This window comes from Miniopterus natalensis, chromosome 10, assembly GCF_054644295.1.
Source record: "Miniopterus natalensis isolate mMinNat1 chromosome 10, mMinNat1.hap1, whole genome shotgun sequence".
Classification (NCBI taxonomy): Eukaryota; Metazoa; Chordata; class Mammalia; order Chiroptera; family Miniopteridae; genus Miniopterus; species Miniopterus natalensis.
The window spans coordinates 45,921,880-45,939,977 of NC_142090.1; the positions used below are offsets into that span (position 1 = coordinate 45,921,880).

Here is an 18,098-nt window from a genome sequence, read left to right on the forward strand (position 1 = left end):
TTCACAAAAATAGGACCTGCTCTCTGGCTTCTTTATAAGGCAAGGAAACAACACACTCACTCCTTCCAAGAGACATATGTGCCAACTTGCCAAAGAACTCTCTTCCATTTCACTGTGAAATTCCAAAATTAAGTGAAGGAAAACAAACACAGAGATAAAACAGATCAATATCCTGCTTCTGTTAGGCATGTTCTTCCTTCATGGTGAGTTAGCTTCCACTAGTGAGTAAAGAAAGTATTTTGGAAACTATCCTGAAATTCTTAGCAAAATGGAGCAAATCTTAGCTATCACTTTTTAATTTCCTCAATTTGTTTACATTAATGATAATAGTGAGGGGAAAAAGTCTGTCCTTTCCACACTCTTAAGAAAAAGGAGCCTGAAAACTTACTCATACTGTGATTCCTAATGACTCCATCTTTAGCAGGGAGGGGTAACAACAAAATTCTTAATTGTTATTTTTTTCATTGACTTGGAAAGTCTTGTTTTATTGTTGTTGCAGTGGGAGCTTTTTGAACTATGACATAGTAGTATAGGGCATCCTCAAGAGCGAATCTGCAGAATGCAATGAACCACTTAACTGGACTTAAGAGCAAATCATTCCCATAAGCTCAGGTGTGCTGGGAAGACATTCTTAAGAGTTCCCAAGCTGAAGAATGAGGCCCCTTTCTGGTTCCTCAGTGCTCAGTGTCCAGTGGAGCCCATCAGAAAGATGGAGCAGGGAGGGCACTGACTCCCCAGGATGGTGGTGATGATCATAACCATTGGTGCCAGGCAGCGTGCTAAGCATGAGACATTTCATTTATTCTTTCCTACAAAGATAAAGAATAGGGACACTGAGGCTTAAATAGGGTAAATCACTTAGCAAAGTTTCCCTGGTGAAACCGAATTTGAATCCAGGGTTTTTTGACACCTAAAACCAATAGCTTTAACTACTATCAATCTCTTCTTCAGCCATCAGTTTCCTTCAGCATGAGTTTTTCCTGGGCTGCTTTGCATCATATTTGGATTACTGTACCAGTTAATTGGATCCAGAGAACAAGTGCTTATAGGAGCACAGGACACAGGAAAGTTTATTTTAAAATAAAATTATTTAATTTTGACATGGCTGCAAGACAGAGAAGAAAATGATCATGAGTGGTAAATTTGTTTATGCCTAAAATTGAATATGTGTTATCTTAACCATTGCATCTCTAATTCCTAATTGGTTTTGTTCCACTTTTACACTATTTGGTGTGATTTGATTGCACTGAGTACCAAACAGCTTAACATCTGAAATGTATTTGAGTCTGAGGATCTCAGAACCTACCATTCAACAATCAGGAGCCCTTTCCTTCAGCACTCCAAAGATTAGAATTCCAAAGATTAAACTTTGTAATAGCATTATCAGTCAAGCCCACCATTTAGGAAAAGATCTGCAACAACAGATTTTAATTCCCCATTTCAGGAAGGATAATTAATATTTAAAAAAATATATGTAACAATCATCTTCAAGTGTTATAGATATTACCTGATAAGAATGGAAATTATAGTTTTTATTTTTTATAGTTTTTAAATTAAATTATAACCTCTCCATTTTATGATATATCAAAGTGATCCTTTGTAAATTCTTTATTTCTTCCTAAAGAAATTAAACTGTAGAAAGTTCAAGACAGAAGCATTAATATTCTGCCTGAAATCATTTTAGCTCAGGAGACTCTATTAAGGAACCCAGATCACATGTTCCTACTTTCTTTGCTGTGAAACATTAAGATCTTGAAAGAATTAAGTTAAAACAGTTCTGGCAGATTTGTATCTAAGCACTTACCTTGTAACACAGCACTCCATATGTCACACTGGATTCCTGTGCACAGCATATATACAATGGGCTCGATTTCATGAGTATTGCCTCACAAATTGTTTTATATGCCAGTGGTATCCCTGTTTTTTTCCATTTTTATGCCACTTTTCACATGCTGTCTTGCCCTGCAGTTTACATCGGTCCGTCGTGTCTCAAATTCTGTTCTGGCAGAGGACAGTGCACTCGGCATGGTTGCAGGTGAGCATCTTAAAATGACACTTACACTTCTCCTTTTTTGACATGTACTTTGTATGTTGAAGCCACAAGTCATTTTAATTTAATTTTTTTCAGAGTTTTGAAGTCTTTAAAGACCAAAAGTAGGATACTCCAAATGGAATTTAAGTATAATAAATATTAAGTGTATTTTGTAAATTGAAGTTAATGGATAAATTAATTTTCTACTCAGTTAATTGTGAACAAATTTGGCATACCTCATATAAATTTGTGAACAAATCTGAATTCTTCATAGCTGATGACTGGCTTTTCTGTCTTTACATTCTTTAATATGTTATTTTTCCATAAACTTGTTCTACTGTTCGTGAGTCATATTTTAATTCCTAGCATACTTTGTAAATGATTTATGAAAATCAGTACTGACCCATAGACCCAATGCTAAAGGAAACTGAGTGAGCCAAATTCAGCAGATTTGATAAGAAAATTCGTCTTTAAATATAACTTTGCAATCTTGCTTACTTTTAAAAATCATTTGGGTCTTCAAAATGATTACAAAGTATTTTACATTGAAATGGTGTTGAATATTAGTGTGAAATTATACATAAATAATGTAATATCTAGGTACCACTGGAACATTGTGTTACATTTATACCAAGAATAGATATTCACATTTATTATGTCATTTCCATATTAATATTTAATTATAAAATATCCTGGAAATTCCTGAAACCACAGACAATCTTTGTTATACAGATAAGTTTTTACCAAAAGATTATCTGGTTTTTTCTTGTCCTCCAAATAAAGAGTAATTAATTAGCCAATTACCTCATTAACAGAGAACTCACTCTGCACAATGGAAATGTTTTATAAAGTTCGTAAAGAATTGAAAAATTCCTATTCATAGTTCAAAACTTAATATGCATTTCTGTGCTTTTTAATAAAACCACTAACTCCCACTCAGAAACACTGACTCACCAGATCTATGAAACACTGACTGGTGTTTTCTTCAAGTTGTTATCTTCATCCATTTTCATAACCAGGCCATCCTCTGGTTTAATGCATTTCAAATAAAATTAACACAAGGAGGCCAGACATTTTTGTAATTTCTAAAAAGTCTTGAAAACAAATTGTCTAAAATGACAGCTGCTTTTATTAATAAAAATAGAAAGTGCTATTCCTGAAAGACCTATCTATAATTACAATAGTTATACTTTACACTTCATTTATTGTGTACAGTATCCCTGTTAGCATTCGATAGTTTTATCACAGCCACCATCTGTGTTACCCATGATGGATGCAAACAGAAATCTGAATGGCAGTTTTATGTCTCTGAACATCATTCTCTTTTGACACTAAATATTATCCTGAATATTTACAGCCTTCACCTCCTTCTGAAGCTTTACAGGATATTTTCAAGAGTTGGAACTTTAGTTTTTTGGGGTGTTTTTTTTTTTTCATATTTCTGACAATATTTTATGTAATAGTCATTGGCTTTGTTCATTCGTGGTTGAGCTAAAAGTGGCCGTTACGTCCCTTTCCAGCAATATGCACCTTGTCAAGTTTGAGCAAAGTTGCACATAAAAAGAAATTCATATTCAATACCATTTATTTCCTTTAAACAGATCCTTGAATTTGGGGTCTCTGCAGCTTTGTGTCTCTCTCCCCAGCTTGCTCCCTTCATTAACACCGTTATTTGCTACCAGGATTCCACCTCTCTTGTTCCCTAACACTTTACTGCCTGTGTATAATCCCCAGGCCTTGGTTTCTAGGACCATTAGAGATGTTAGTGATGCTAATGAGGAGGACAGAGAGCTCAGAAACCTTTCTACACAGGTGTCAGCCATGTATCTTAGGAGGGGGACCTTTTTTCCTGACAGGGAAATATTGCATTTAAGGGTGGGTAGATGAGCCAGTAAGGGACATATTTGGAGTCAGGCTTCTCGTCACTCTTGAATCACCAGTCTGTGCTACCCTGCTGTTTTGCTGCAAAACAAAGGCTACAAAGTTATTTTTTAAATATGAGTGGAATCCTTATCAGCATTCTATGCAAATTGTGTAACTTTTTTTTTTATTAGTTTTTTTTTTAATATATTTTTATTGATTTCAGAGAGAGGAAGGGAGAGGGAGAAAGAGAGGTAGAAACATCAATGATGAGTCATTGATCTACTGCAGCCCGAACCCCGGGGCATGTGCCCTGACCGGGAATGGAACCCCAATCTCCTGGATCCTAGGTCAATGCTCAACCCCTGAGCCACGCCCAGCCGGGCCCAATTGTGTAACTTTTGATTAAAAGTATACTTTCAAAACCAGTAAGTGAGAACTGTCTCCAGTGTGAATCATCTCTAAATGATCACCAGTTTATCCTAACACTGGTCCTAAGAAAACACATTTGAGACACCCAAAGATGCATTGCCCTGAAATACACTCTGGCAATAGTCAGTCTTGTTGGTGGACACTAATTCCATTTTGTGGCCATATTCACTTTCCCTATGTTAAAATGTGTCCTTTTGCCCTAGCCAGTTTTGCTCAGTGGTTAGAGCATCAGCCCATGGACTAAAGAGTCCCTGGTTTGATTCTCGGTTGCAGGCTCGATCCCCAGCCCTGGTTGGCATGCATGCGGGAGGCTACCAATTGATGTGTCTCTCTTACATCGATGTTTCTCTCTCTCCCTCTCTCTCTTTCACTCTCTGAAAAAGCAATGGAAAAACATCCTCAAGTGAAGTTTAAAAAAATAAATAAGTAAATAAAATAAGATAAAAATGTGTCCTCTTTAGGTAATTTTTAAGTCCTTTTTAGAATCTACTTGGCTATTCAGAGTCTAAGTCAATGAGGTAACATGTGAAAGAAGCAAAGTGTGTGAGGCTCATTTACATGCTCTGTAAAATATTGTTTTTATTTCCCACTCCTATCTCTAATGCCAGGACAACCCTCAAGCTTCACTCTGCAGTGGTTCTTAGCATTTTAGGGACCAAGTTCTTTGATAATATGATGATTACTATAAACTTTCTTCCTCAGAATATCCAATACACATAACTGGCAATTAATTTCAGCACATTCATACATTCCTTGGACCCCTCTGAGGCCAGCATAGATCCCAGTATCAGCAATAGTGAATTATGCCATAATATCACTTCATTGATATACTTGCTTTATAAAAGGCTTGTTTCAGAGCATAGGAAGCTTTGAATGCTTTGATGAGAACCCCCATGCCACCCCAAAAGATACCAGTTTAATTTTGTAATGGGCTACACAGTAAATATAGTAAGAAAGAAATAGTACAATGAAAGTAAAGAATTTGAAACTAATTCCTGATGACTAAACTCCTTTAAATATAAGAAGGTTCTGATATTCAATTGCTAAGTCTTCTGTGATAAGTTTTTCACTGATAGAAGGCTCAGGGATTTCCATATATATTCTAGTCAGCTAGCATATAAACAGTGTATTCTTACAAGGCAGCAGGCAGGTTGTTGTGGGGTTTTTTTCTCTTTTCCTTGAAGCACTACTAATTTGGGATTCCACTGAGAGGCAACACAGTTCTGCTAAGGACATATATCTAGGTCAAGGGTGTAAGCATTCCCCTTAAAATGCCAATCTAAGTTTGAAATACTTAAGGATAAATTTATTTTCCAATCTTTTTCAAATACTTCTGATTACAAATATGTATTTTTTACATTTGTTCTTAAAGGAAATTTATTCTAGATATGTTATAGAAGCATTTTATTTATGTTGTTACTTTTACAAATTTAATGAACATAATTATGAATAAAAGCATATACCTTTTACAAAGATTTTAAATTGGAAATGTGCACAAATACAGATCTATTTGCAGATAAATTGCTGGCATTAGTTGAAGGTGAGTGCTGAATTATTGTTGTCATAAGCTTTTTACAGCAGAGCTATGCAAAGACTGTATGCTTCTGTAATATTCCCAATCGGTCTGCCCTTATCAAGTTTCAGATTCAGAATTTCCAAAGACTAATGAGCCTTGCCTTCCATTCAATCAAGTCCTGGCTTCTGGACTTCCTCACCCCCAGCGTAGATTCAGGAAACTCTGAAAGGATCAACAATTTAAGATTTAATTTCATGGGATCTCTTTCAGGTGTGACCCTGGATTTTCTGGCCCAGCTTGTGAGATGGCATCCCAGACATTCCCAATGTTTATTTCTGAAAGCTTTGGCAGTTCCAGGCTCTCCTCTTATCATAACTTTTACTCTATTCGTGGCGCTGAAGTCAGCTTTGGCTGTGGTGTCTTGGCCAGTGGTAAGGCCCTGGTTTTCAACAAAGATGGGAGGCGTCAGCTAATTACATCTTTTCTTGACAGCTCACAATCCAGGTGAGTGAAGGCAGGGTGGAACACATACTGAAACCAGATGATAATGATTGAATTTAGATCTATCCATTTTCTATTTTTATTATTTTTATTTTTTGCTGATATATACATATTCCCATTTATATCCAGGATGAGAGGGAGTTTACAGTTTATATAAGGTTAATTTGCTCTAGTTTGTAATAAACTAAAAAGCTCATTGATGACTTTAAGATACTAATGACTGACTAGATTTTAAAAAATATGAAATGTTAGCATCAAAACTGTGTTCTCAAGCCAAGGACTAGTAAATTATTTATGTAGTTTTATTTATTTGACAGCTTGCAGAGGCTGATTAGATTTACCCTACATCTTCCCTTCCCCCAGTGCTTAATAAATAATGCAGTAAAGGAATGATTGGCATTTTAAGTGTACATACACAAGTCATAGGATACAAATATGTATAAATATACAGTTGCATTTGTATGGATATATCTGTATATAAATCAAGTGCATTGACCTTATCTTCTATACATGTTCATATATCTCACAGTGAAATTACATTTTATAAAAGAGGGATGAGTGGAAACTTACAGCTTTTGGGTAGTTCATTTAAATTTGAAATTCTTTAAAAATCAAAATGAACATTATGATTAAAAATGTTTATGCACACACTAATTATTGACAATTCATGTCTAGGTTTCTCCAGTTCACGCTGAGACTGGGGAGCAAGTCTGTTCTGAGCACATGCAGAGCCCCTGACCAGCCTGGAGAAGGAGTTTTATTGCATTATTCTTATGATAATGGGATAACTTGGAAACTCCTGGAGCACTATTCATATCTCAACTATCATGAGCCCAGGTATGTTGGAAAATGGTTAGAGTGATATCTCTTTCCTGGGGAAGTCGTCATTCAAATGGTGTAAGATTTCAGATATTTTTCCATTGAAAGAGGTTAAGGACAAAGATTGATGAGTCTTATGATGAAAAATTAGCAATCATATTCTTCTAATCTATGTGGCCTACTGACCTATTGTTATTTGAAGAAATTTATTCTCATATTTTGAAATGTGCATATGAGGGAAATAGTTTGATGCCTAGAAAGAGAAAAATACTTAACACTATTTTCCTCATTTAACTATAGTGTAAACTATTAATATAATTTTAATATAATATTGAATTATAAATGTTAACAAATATTTGTTAGCAATATAGTATTATAATATGTTATAATAAATCATATGAGATAATAACTCATAAAATCTGATAATCAATAAAGTTTGTAATATAATTAAGTAATGCCCGGCCAGGCGTGGCTCAGCGGTTGAGCATCGACATAGGATCCAGGCGATCGGGGTTCAATTCCCGGTCAGGGCACATGCCCGGGTTGCGGGCTGCAGCCAATCAATGACTCTCTCATCATTGATATTTCTATCTTTCTCTCTCCATCTCCTTTCCTCTCTCTGAAATCAATAAAGATATATTAAAAAAATAAAAATAATAATTAAGTAATGAGTACAAAGAAATTTTTCTAGCATGTATAGAGTCCCTGGCAAAGATAGAATGTGAAGATATATTTAAAGTCCTTTCTTCAGGCCCCTTCTGTTTTTCTCTGGCTTATGTATTTCATAAGCTATACTCACAGTTGTGAGATTTAAGTTTCACTTAAAGCAGGGCTACCCTTCAATGTCGGCAGAGTAGTAATCACCATAAGGGGTACAATTCTGGAAGTGTCTAAAGCATCCTCACCTCTTTCAGAACATTTCTTGATCTGCTCGCTGAAATTCCTATAAATACCAGGAAAAGAGGAGAATGGGAAAGTGAAAATACAGTTGGAGGAGGTAACACTGTGGCTTACGTTCCCAGCTGGATATAAAGAACTAACACTATTTGCCTTCCTGGAAGTCCATGTTGATCATGGGGAGATGTGAAAAAGACAAGGCTGTGGGCACTGAGGTTCACATTGACACCATGGTGACAGGCAGGGGCACTGATGACAGACTGGACATACTTGGGCATTTTTCACAGGGCTGTCCCTATAGTTAAGTATTTACATATTGATGAGAACTTTTATTTTCATAGAAAATAAAGTAGCATATAACAGAGATTATAGTTAACAACTATTAGGAGTTATAAACACTACACTTTATAAAATTTTAAGAACACACTGGATGTATTGAATATTTTCCCTTAAAGATAAATGTAAGGCTAAACTCAACTTTCTCACTCAGTAGACACATGAATCCTAAAGAAATGTTGTGTAGGCTCTCCATCGTGAACATTAAAAGAAAATTAAACAAAAATCAAGGTGATAATAATGATGAAAACATGAAGAAAATGTCACCATCCTAAGTTAATTGGGCCTGAAGCATAATTTTTTCTAACAAGGATGGACAGCTCTAAATTCAATAATTGGTCTATATCATAAAATTCATCATTGTTGATATGAAAAATAATTACATATTTAATGTGCTTTTGCAAAGGTGTGTTTAATCTTGCTGCCATTTGACAGCCGCATTTTTCTTCTAAGCAGGATCAAGGTGGCTTTTTAGCATTAGGTATGTGTGTTGCTTGAGAGATTAAGATCACAGTGGAGATTTTCTTTAAAGAAGTGGAAAGAACACTCATTTTCTATCTATGTACCTCTGTCTATGAGGCTCTTCCTCCTTCCCCCTCTCTTTTACAAATATTAATAAAAGGTGATTGACAGAGTGGAATTTGATATATTCTAGACACTAAATTATATTTTATATGATAAATAATACAAACCATGTAAATTCTTCATAGGAGAGTTAAATATATCTTGATGCCTTTAGCCATTTGCTGTATTTTCTTCATATAATGTGCTGCCTGTAATTACTCTGAATTCCATAGTGTTCTTTTCTGTCATGGTTGTTGGAAAATGAAGTGTGATCTATAAATTAGATATGCTAATTGGCTAACCATTATTATTCCTAGCCAATTTCTGGCTTGCCTATGATTCACTCAGTAAATAAAAGAACCTTATGTGCTTGTTATTTATAAAATTTGAAGCCTGTGAATATATTTAAGTTAGTCTTTTAATTCAAACCGATTAGAATGTCTTATAAAATAATTGGTATTTTTATTAATGTAAAACTTTGTATCACTGATGAGATTAAAATTATTCTATATTTTTTTAATTATAGGGCATGTTTTTATATTCTAAAATTATTATGAAGTTTAATCTTATTTTATTTTTATTATATTTGATTATGAGAAATATATGAGCTTAGTGTATACTTTAAAAAGGAAGATTGATACAGAAAGTTGACCTAAGTCCTTGAGTTCTCATCTAGGAATTTTCCAATCAAATGGTTCCATAGCTGTTCTAACCAGCCACTGTAATATGCATAGAGTGATGAAAGCAAACTGCCACACCCCCCTCCCCCCAAGACATGAAGTAAAGGTCAAGAGCGCAGGCTCTAGAGCCATGCTGCCTAGGTCCAGATCCTGGCATTGTCACTTAAAAGCTGCCTCTGTATTCAAATCTCTATCAGGGTACACTGATAATAGTTCATTCATGCAGCAAGAATTTAAGTCCTTATTGTGTGCCAGGTACTCTTCTAGGTGCTAAGACACAACAGTGAAAAACTGAAAAGGTTTCTGACTTTGCCATAAGGATATTATCCCAATTTCACAGATGAAGACACTAAGGACATAGAAGTTAAGTACCTTCCCTGCGGCTACAAAGTTATTAACCATTAGGTGTCAGAGTGGGACTTTACCCAAGTGTCTGGTTACAGACCCATGGTCTTTATAACTCTGCCAGGGGAAAAATTGGTCATTTCAATTACCATTATCATACACATAAATATGCACTTTATTTTCCTATAAAGTTGCCTAAGACATTCTACTTTTCAGTTATTTTTTTAATTATATTTATTTTCATCAGAGAGAATAGTAACTGCTTTTAAAATTATTAATATAAAGGCAAATTATAATTTTCTAATGCTACTCAAATTAAATTATTAAATTAAATCATGATGTTTTCATTGTTGAGCCAATCCAAATATAGTTTTGTTTTATTTTTTATATATGTACTATATTAATATTAATTACTTATTTAATATTTAATAAACAAATCAATATTTAGAAAAATTAAGGTGAAAATTACTAAAATAACTAAATTTTACTCTTCTAACAAACCCACATTGGTAAAAAAACAATTCAGCAGACTGTGGAAAGTATTTAAAAACTATAAACCTATTATAGCTGTGTATTTTTAGTCTGAGAACTGTTTTTTAATTTATATTCCTATATTTGAATATTGATTTTTCATTATTCTAAAAGTATGTTTTCTCACATTGCAGAAACTCCTATCAGTTCTTACTAGTAGTTTGTATAGTGATAGTCATGTTATTCTACCCATATTTCCATGTACAAATTAAAGAGAAAATAGATATTTTTAATAACTTTTAATGTGTAAAAAGTTACATTTCCAGCATGTGATTTAATGTTTCTTTATGCAATAAGTAAAAATAACATAATGCAAATATTAAAATCAATCTAACTTCTTAGTAAATCACTCCTTAGACATTAAAAGTTTTTAATAATTTATTTCTAAGTGACTCAACTAGTCAATGTGTTGAGAGTTTTCCTTTGCTCACTAGAGAAAGACTCAGTCCCTTCAGTGTGCGTTTACTGCAAACACCTCTCCTGGTGTTTAATTGCTCATTGATGGAGACAAATGTTCCAATTGCCATTTGCTTCACATCTCACCTTGTATGTGGGTGTGAGCAGCATGGAACTGTGATTAATGGAGCTTTCAAGCAGATGTCATTGCAGTGACAATTAATGTATGGTTCCTACTGCTGTGTACAATAATTGCTCCTGGAAATTAGATATTATTCTCAATTTTCTTCCCCATTTGTCAGATAAAGGTTTGTTGTCATAGCTGCCATGACACAGCAAGTAACCTTGCACACTATGCTAAACCCATTGGAATAAGGAAATGCCATGGTTCAACCAGACCCAGACTCTAATATGTGTAACAAGCTGCCAAAGATCCTTTACCAGACAGACTAATCCTGCCACTTTGAGAATTGTGTTTTACTGAGTTAACTTTTATGAGAACAGATGAATGAAAGCAAAGTCACATTTTTATATTTTTAGATGTGTTTGGAAGACTTTGTTGAAGTCAGACAGAAAATTGGACTTCTCACAAGAATGTTTGTAATAGTGGAAGAACTATTTTTTAGATACTATACAGCAGAAAAAAAGTCCTGCTGTAAATGTTTGTATTTTAAGATGTCAAAGTAATATAAATTTTTACTTTTTCTCCTTTAGAATAATCTCTGTAGAATTACCAGATGATGCAAGACAGTTTGGAATTCAGTTCAGATGGTGGCAACCATATCATTCTTCCCAGGGAGAAGATGTATGGGCTATTGATGAGATCATCATGACATCTGTCCTTTTCAACAGCATTAGTCTTGACTTTACCAATCTTGTGGAGGTCACTCAGTCTCTGGGATTCTACCTTGGGAATGTTCAGCCATACTGTGGCCATGACTGGACCCTGTGGTAAGGATTTCATCTTTGTTCTTCTTGTCATTGATCCTATTTGCACGGAGGATTAGAACCCTAGAAGGATCTTCCAGTGCATCCAGCACTTAGTCATTTGTGGCAAAAATTTACTGAACATGAACCATTTGAAAAGTCATTATTATGTCTACAAGTAAGCTACCTTTAGAAGGGGGACTGAAAGAAATAACTGATTTAAATAAATACAAAATTTCACTACATTTATTAATCTCATTTTTATTTATGACCATTACATATAAAAACTCTCCTCAAAAAGTGTTGATAACTAAAGTGAATAACATATTCTTCCTTCATGGAGACCCTCCATGATCATAGTGAAATGTGAAACCACTCTAGTGCTATTTTAATAAAATAATAATTAGTTCTATTTTCATGTTTACATAAAGTTCAAGAAGTTTTTCCATCCCTAATTTGTTAATCAGGATCTCCTTTATAATTCATTATATCAGCAGTATTGAACCAGTAACTCATCTACCTAATGTCAGTGGGGTTTCAAGATTGTGGGATATCCTAGTCAAGATACTTGTTATTCTTAGCTATTTCCCCCCTATGGCCATATGCAAACTTAATTGTACATTAATTAAACTTAATTATACATTAAGCAACAAATAAATAATTTAAGACTATGATTACTACTTCAAGAACAGTAATAAGATGACACAATAGTGGTTAACTAGTCAGAGATTGACTGCTTTAAATGGAGAGGAGGAGGCTATGTTCAGATAGTCCAAATAGTGGATACATTCCATTCCACTGATTGGAAAATGGAAGAACAAGGAAGTTCCAGACACATGAAGATCTGGAGGAAGAGCAGTCCAACTACATGAAACTTTCTGGTCAAAGACTGCCAAAACAAGAGTGGTCTGGCATGTTCAAGGACCAGGAAGGAGACCAATGGTGATGGAGCCCAGGTAGGGAGTGTCAGGAATAGAAGCCAAGACATGTAAAGAGGCCAGATCATGTAGGGCCTTCTAGGCCCAGAAATCCTGGATTAAAACTCAAGTCTGCGTAATTCCAAAGCCTATAGCTTCACCATGGTGCATACTGCCCCTCTCTCTGGGTTTCTTTAGGACTTTCAACATGATTGAGGAAGAATTGCTGAGACTTTTACTTTCTATTGAGTTATGCTCAAATCAATTTAATTTATCCAGATGAATTCACCACAAGTGTCTCCAGAGAGCATATCATAAGTGACCCCTCAGGGACTATATCATAATTAGTGGTAAATTTTACACGCCATTGCACAGAAAATTACCTTTGATGGGAATTGTGCATGGACAGTCGCATCCACACACAGCAGGCTGAAAGTCTAGTGTCAGATGACAGTAATGGAAAGGAAGTGCAGCTGATCGCTTTTGCTGCAAGCACTGTCAAACTACATACAATGAAATTTCTATACAACAAAGTATGAAAGGTGACTTTGTTTTCTCTAGTTGATAGCCTCAGCTGCTTGTTTCCATGGATATTCTTTTGTAATCCTGGAGCCTTCAGAAAAATTAAGGGGTGAAGCAGATAATATACAAAGATATAAACCAAAATGAAATTTTGGGGAATTTTATGATTCTGAACATTTAATTTGACCTGAATTAACAGTAATCAACTATAAACCATATCCCCTAAGATTATGTAGTAGTTTTTTCCCACCACTTTTAATACAACAAAGAGTCATATCACGAATGCAAGTCCCGTATCATGTTTATTTTCAAAAATAGTTAACATCTGCTTAAATAAACTCCAAAGTTGCTGAGCATTTTAATTTAACACTTGGGTTGAATGCAGATGACAGAGTTTAATTTCCGTGCTTTGATCAAAACCCTAAGAACAATACCCTTTCACACAAGGCTGATGAATATTCTTAACCCACCACTGCTATAACTAGTCATGATATAGTTACTTTGTGATAGTACAATCATAATAATTATAGAAAACCAAAAGAAAATATAAATAACTGCACAATCCCTATGGGTACCTTGAGCAGCACAATAGGAGTTTTATTAACAACCACATGTGAGCAATCAGATTTGCCTTTCTGATCTTCTCTGAAATGAAAAGGAATTCTCTTGGTTATGAAACAACAGAGAGTGTACTCTGGCAGTGATAATGAGACTAAAGAAAGACATTAACCACTTTAATAAGGACATGAAAAATGCTTGCTGCTTATTAAAATGAAACAACCTGGAAGACCTCAAACTGTTCCCATTTTCTTAGCCAATGAATCAGAATAAAGCCCCTTTTAATGACACTGTTTTCTCTCTACTGCTATTGAGGAATATATTGTCCAAGTTCAATGTGAACTCACTTTGCTACAATATTGAAATTCAAATGATGGTATTGACCAACTATTTATCATAACATCCTAGTCCTAAAACAAGTTATTTTTTAAAGTAAAATCTTTGGAGCATACTATCTTATTAAGGAAAAATTATTTGAACATGTTAAATTAGTGGCCTGTGCCTTTCAGTGACCTTGTTTCTCTCAAGAGAAATTTTGAAATATATACATGTCTCTACAGATAGCTGGTGTTAAATTAATTATTGTTGGCTTTTCCCAGCTGTGAGTTCATTTGGTTCTCATTTTCTAACTCATGACTTTCCATGAGCATGGATGTTGTTACTGAGAGCATTCTCCAGGGAAAACTTGGACAATTACTTTTTCATTAGAAGAACTACAGTCAATATGCTATAAATCACTTTACAATGTATCATCATAAAGCATGTTTTTCTGTGGAGAAATGAATTGCTTTTCATTATTTGTAGTACTTTCCTTTCCTTCTATACACAGTATCTGAAATTAGAACCTCTGTCTACTTTATGTTCTAAAAAACAGTCTTTAAAATCTCTCACATATATTTTAAGATCACTAAGGGAATAATTTTAATTGAGATTTATTAAAGATTATCTGACTAATACTATTAGTGGTAATACCAAGGGACATTTACATTCCTCTGTCCTATCTAATAGACTAACTAGGTAGAGAGGTGGGAAGGACATAGCTGTCATGTTATGTAGGGTTTTGATTTCAAAATGGGTACAACTGTGAAGGGATGGTTATTATAGCATATTAGTATTTGCAGTTAGTTTTAGTAGAAGAGAAAAAGAGTTTTCCAGACAAGCAAAAGCTAAAGGAGTTCAGCACCACTAGAAAGACTTTACAAGAAATGTTAAAGGAAGTTTTTCAAGTTGAAAAAAGGGCACTAATTAGAAACAGGAAAACATATGAAAGTATAAATCTCACTGGTGAAGGTAAATTTTAGTTAAAGTGGTGCTGGGTAAATCACTTAAAATGTAGTATGAAAGTTAAACATCAAAATCATAAAATGTGGTGGAGTGAAAATGTGGAGCTTTAGTACACATTCAAATTTAAATTGCTTCAGCTTAAAATAGACTTATAACTATAAGATGTTTTATATAAGCCTCCTGGTAAGCAAAAACCTATAGTGGATAGAAAAATTGTAAAGAGAAAGGGATCTAAGCATCTCACGACAGAAAAGCATCAAATCACAAAGGAAATGAGCAGGAGAAGAAGGAAGGAAGAAAAGAATTGCAAAACAGACAGAAAACTATTAACAAAATGGCAGTAGTAAGTCCATACCTATCAAAAATTACTTTAAATGTAAATGGACCGAATTTTCCAATTAAAAATATAGATTGGCTGAATAGATTTAAAAAAAAAAAAAAAGACCCAACTATATGTTGCCTACAGTAGACTCACTTCAGCTGTAAGAACACACACAGACTGAAAGTAAAGGAATGGAAAAAGGCATTCCACTCAAATGCAAGCCAAAAGAAAGCAAGGGGTAACTATGCTTATATCAAACAAAATAGAATTTCAGCCAACAAATGTAATAAGACACAGAGATCATTATATAGTGATAAAGAGGTTAATCCAGCAAGAAGATTTAACATTTATGAATATTTATGCACCTAACATAGGGGCACCTAAATATATAAAGCAGATATTAACAGACCTGAAGGGAGAAACTGACAGCAATACAGTATTAATACCTCACTTCCAATAGTGGATAGATCATCCAAGTAGAATATCAATAAGGAAATATTGGACTTAAAGAACATGTTAAACCAGATGAAATTAACAGGTATTATAGAACATCCCATCCAAAAACAACAGAACATATTCTTCTCAAGTGCACATGGAACATTCTCCAGGATACATCATATTTTAGGCCACAAACAAGTCTTACTAAATTTAAGAAGATTGAAATCATATCAAGCAACTTTTCCAACTATAATGGTATGAAACTAGTAATCATTACAAGAAGAAAACTAGAGAATTTACAAATATGTGGAGGTTAAACAGCATGCTAGTGAACAACCAATGGGTCAAGAAAAGCAAAAGAGAAATAAAAAATATCTTCAAACAAATAAACATGGAAATACAACATAACAGTGGAAATACAATAACCAATATGGAATGGAGCCAAAGCAGTTCCAAGAGAGAAGTTCATAGTGATAAATGCCAGCATTAAGAAACAAGAAAGATCTCAAACAACCTAGCTTTATACTTCAAGGACCTAGATAAAGAAGAATAAACTAAGCAAAGTTGGTAGAAGGAAAGAAATAAAGATCAGAGTGGAAATAGGTGAAATAAAGAAAAAATAATAATACAAAAGGTCAATGAAACTAAGAGGTAATTTTATGAAAAGATAAACAAAATAGACAAACTTTTGCTAGACTTACCAAGAAAGAAGAGAGGACACAAACAAAATCAGAAATGAAAGAGGAGATGTTATAACTGATACCACAGAAAGACAAAGGACCATGAGACTATTATTAATAATTATATGCCAAATAATTGGCAAACCTAGAAGTGGACAAATTCCTAGAAATACATAACCTATCAAGACTAAATTATGAAGAGATGGAATATCTAAACAGACCAACTACTATTAAGGAGATTCTATCAGTAATCAAAGACCTCCCAGCAAACACAAATCAGGACCAGATGGCTTCAGTAGTAAATTCTACCAACATTTACAAAATAATTAATATCAACTCTTCAAAACTCTTCCAAAAAACAGAAGAAGAGGGAACACTTCCAAACTCATATTGCAAGGCCAGCATTACTCTGATGACAAGGGCACTGCAAGAAAAGAAAATTACAAGCCAATATTTCTAATGAACTTAGATGTAGAAATCCTCAACAAAATATTAGCAAATGGAATTCAACGATAAATTAAAAGGATTATACACCACAATCAGGTGGGATTTATTCCAGGGATGCAAGAGTGTTTCCATATCTGCAAATCAATCAACATTATACACCACATTAGCAAAATGAAGGATAAATATCATATGATCATATTTTCTCCCATTCCACATGTTCAGAGAAAATTTATGCAACGTATACAAGAGATAACAAGTGTTGCCAAGGATGTGGAGAAAGGGGATTTTTAGTGCAGCGTTGGTGGGAACATAAATTGGTGCAGCCCCTATGGAATACTGTATGGAGATTCCTGTAAAAATTAAAATAGAACTACCATATGATCCAGCAATTCTACTTCTTGGAAAATATCTGAACGAAACAAAATCACTACCTCACAAAGATATATGCAACCCACATTCATGACAACATTGTTAACAATAGCCAAGACATGGATAAAGAAAGTGTGGTATATTTATACAATGTAAAAATTTTCAGCCATGAAAAGGAAATCCTGCCATTTGTGACGAGATGGCTACTCATAGATACAGAGAATAGATTGGATGCCAAAGGTCGGGCTGGGGGTGAACAAAATAGGTGAAGGCGGTCAAAAGTCACAAACTTCCAGTTATAGTTTGGGGAATGTAGTGTATGGCATGATGACTATAGTTAATGATACTATATTGTATATTTGAAAGTTCTAAGAGAGTAGCTCATATATCAAATTATTACGTTGTACACTTAAAACTGATACAGTGGGATATAGCAGTAATATATCAATAAAACTGGAAAAAAATAAAGTAAAAAATAATGAGATGGCATAAAAAAGCTATAGATTTTATTTATCTTTAATGGTGCTTAAGGAAAGCTGATTTAACTATAAGAAGATTTAGAGATAAATGAAATGTAGAAGTATTGAAAGAGCCTCCTAGGTACTTTCATGGGCATAGAAATAGAAAGTACTCGTTCCTTGTTATATCCAATTTTTTAAGTTAAAATTCTCTTTTTTTCTTTATACAAGTAAATCACTAGCACTAGTCATGTTAGGGTCATTTTT

At 34.2% G+C, this 18,098-nt stretch overlaps 1 protein-coding gene across 2 annotated transcripts in view; it reads left to right on the forward strand.

Annotated features, from left to right (window-relative positions):
* Nucleotides 1-18,098, forward strand: part of RELN (reelin) — a 485,569-nt gene that overhangs the window by 322,825 nt on the left and 144,646 nt on the right. For both annotated transcript variants that reach the window (XM_016219582.2, XM_087821107.1), the window contains exons 17-20: nt 1,969-2,035; nt 6,111-6,344; nt 7,017-7,178; nt 11,624-11,860. In XM_016219582.2, the coding sequence (XP_016075068.2) occupies nt 1,969-2,035; nt 6,111-6,344; nt 7,017-7,178; nt 11,624-11,860 (700 nt within the window). The remainder of the gene's footprint in view (nt 1-1,968; nt 2,036-6,110; nt 6,345-7,016; nt 7,179-11,623; nt 11,861-18,098) is intronic.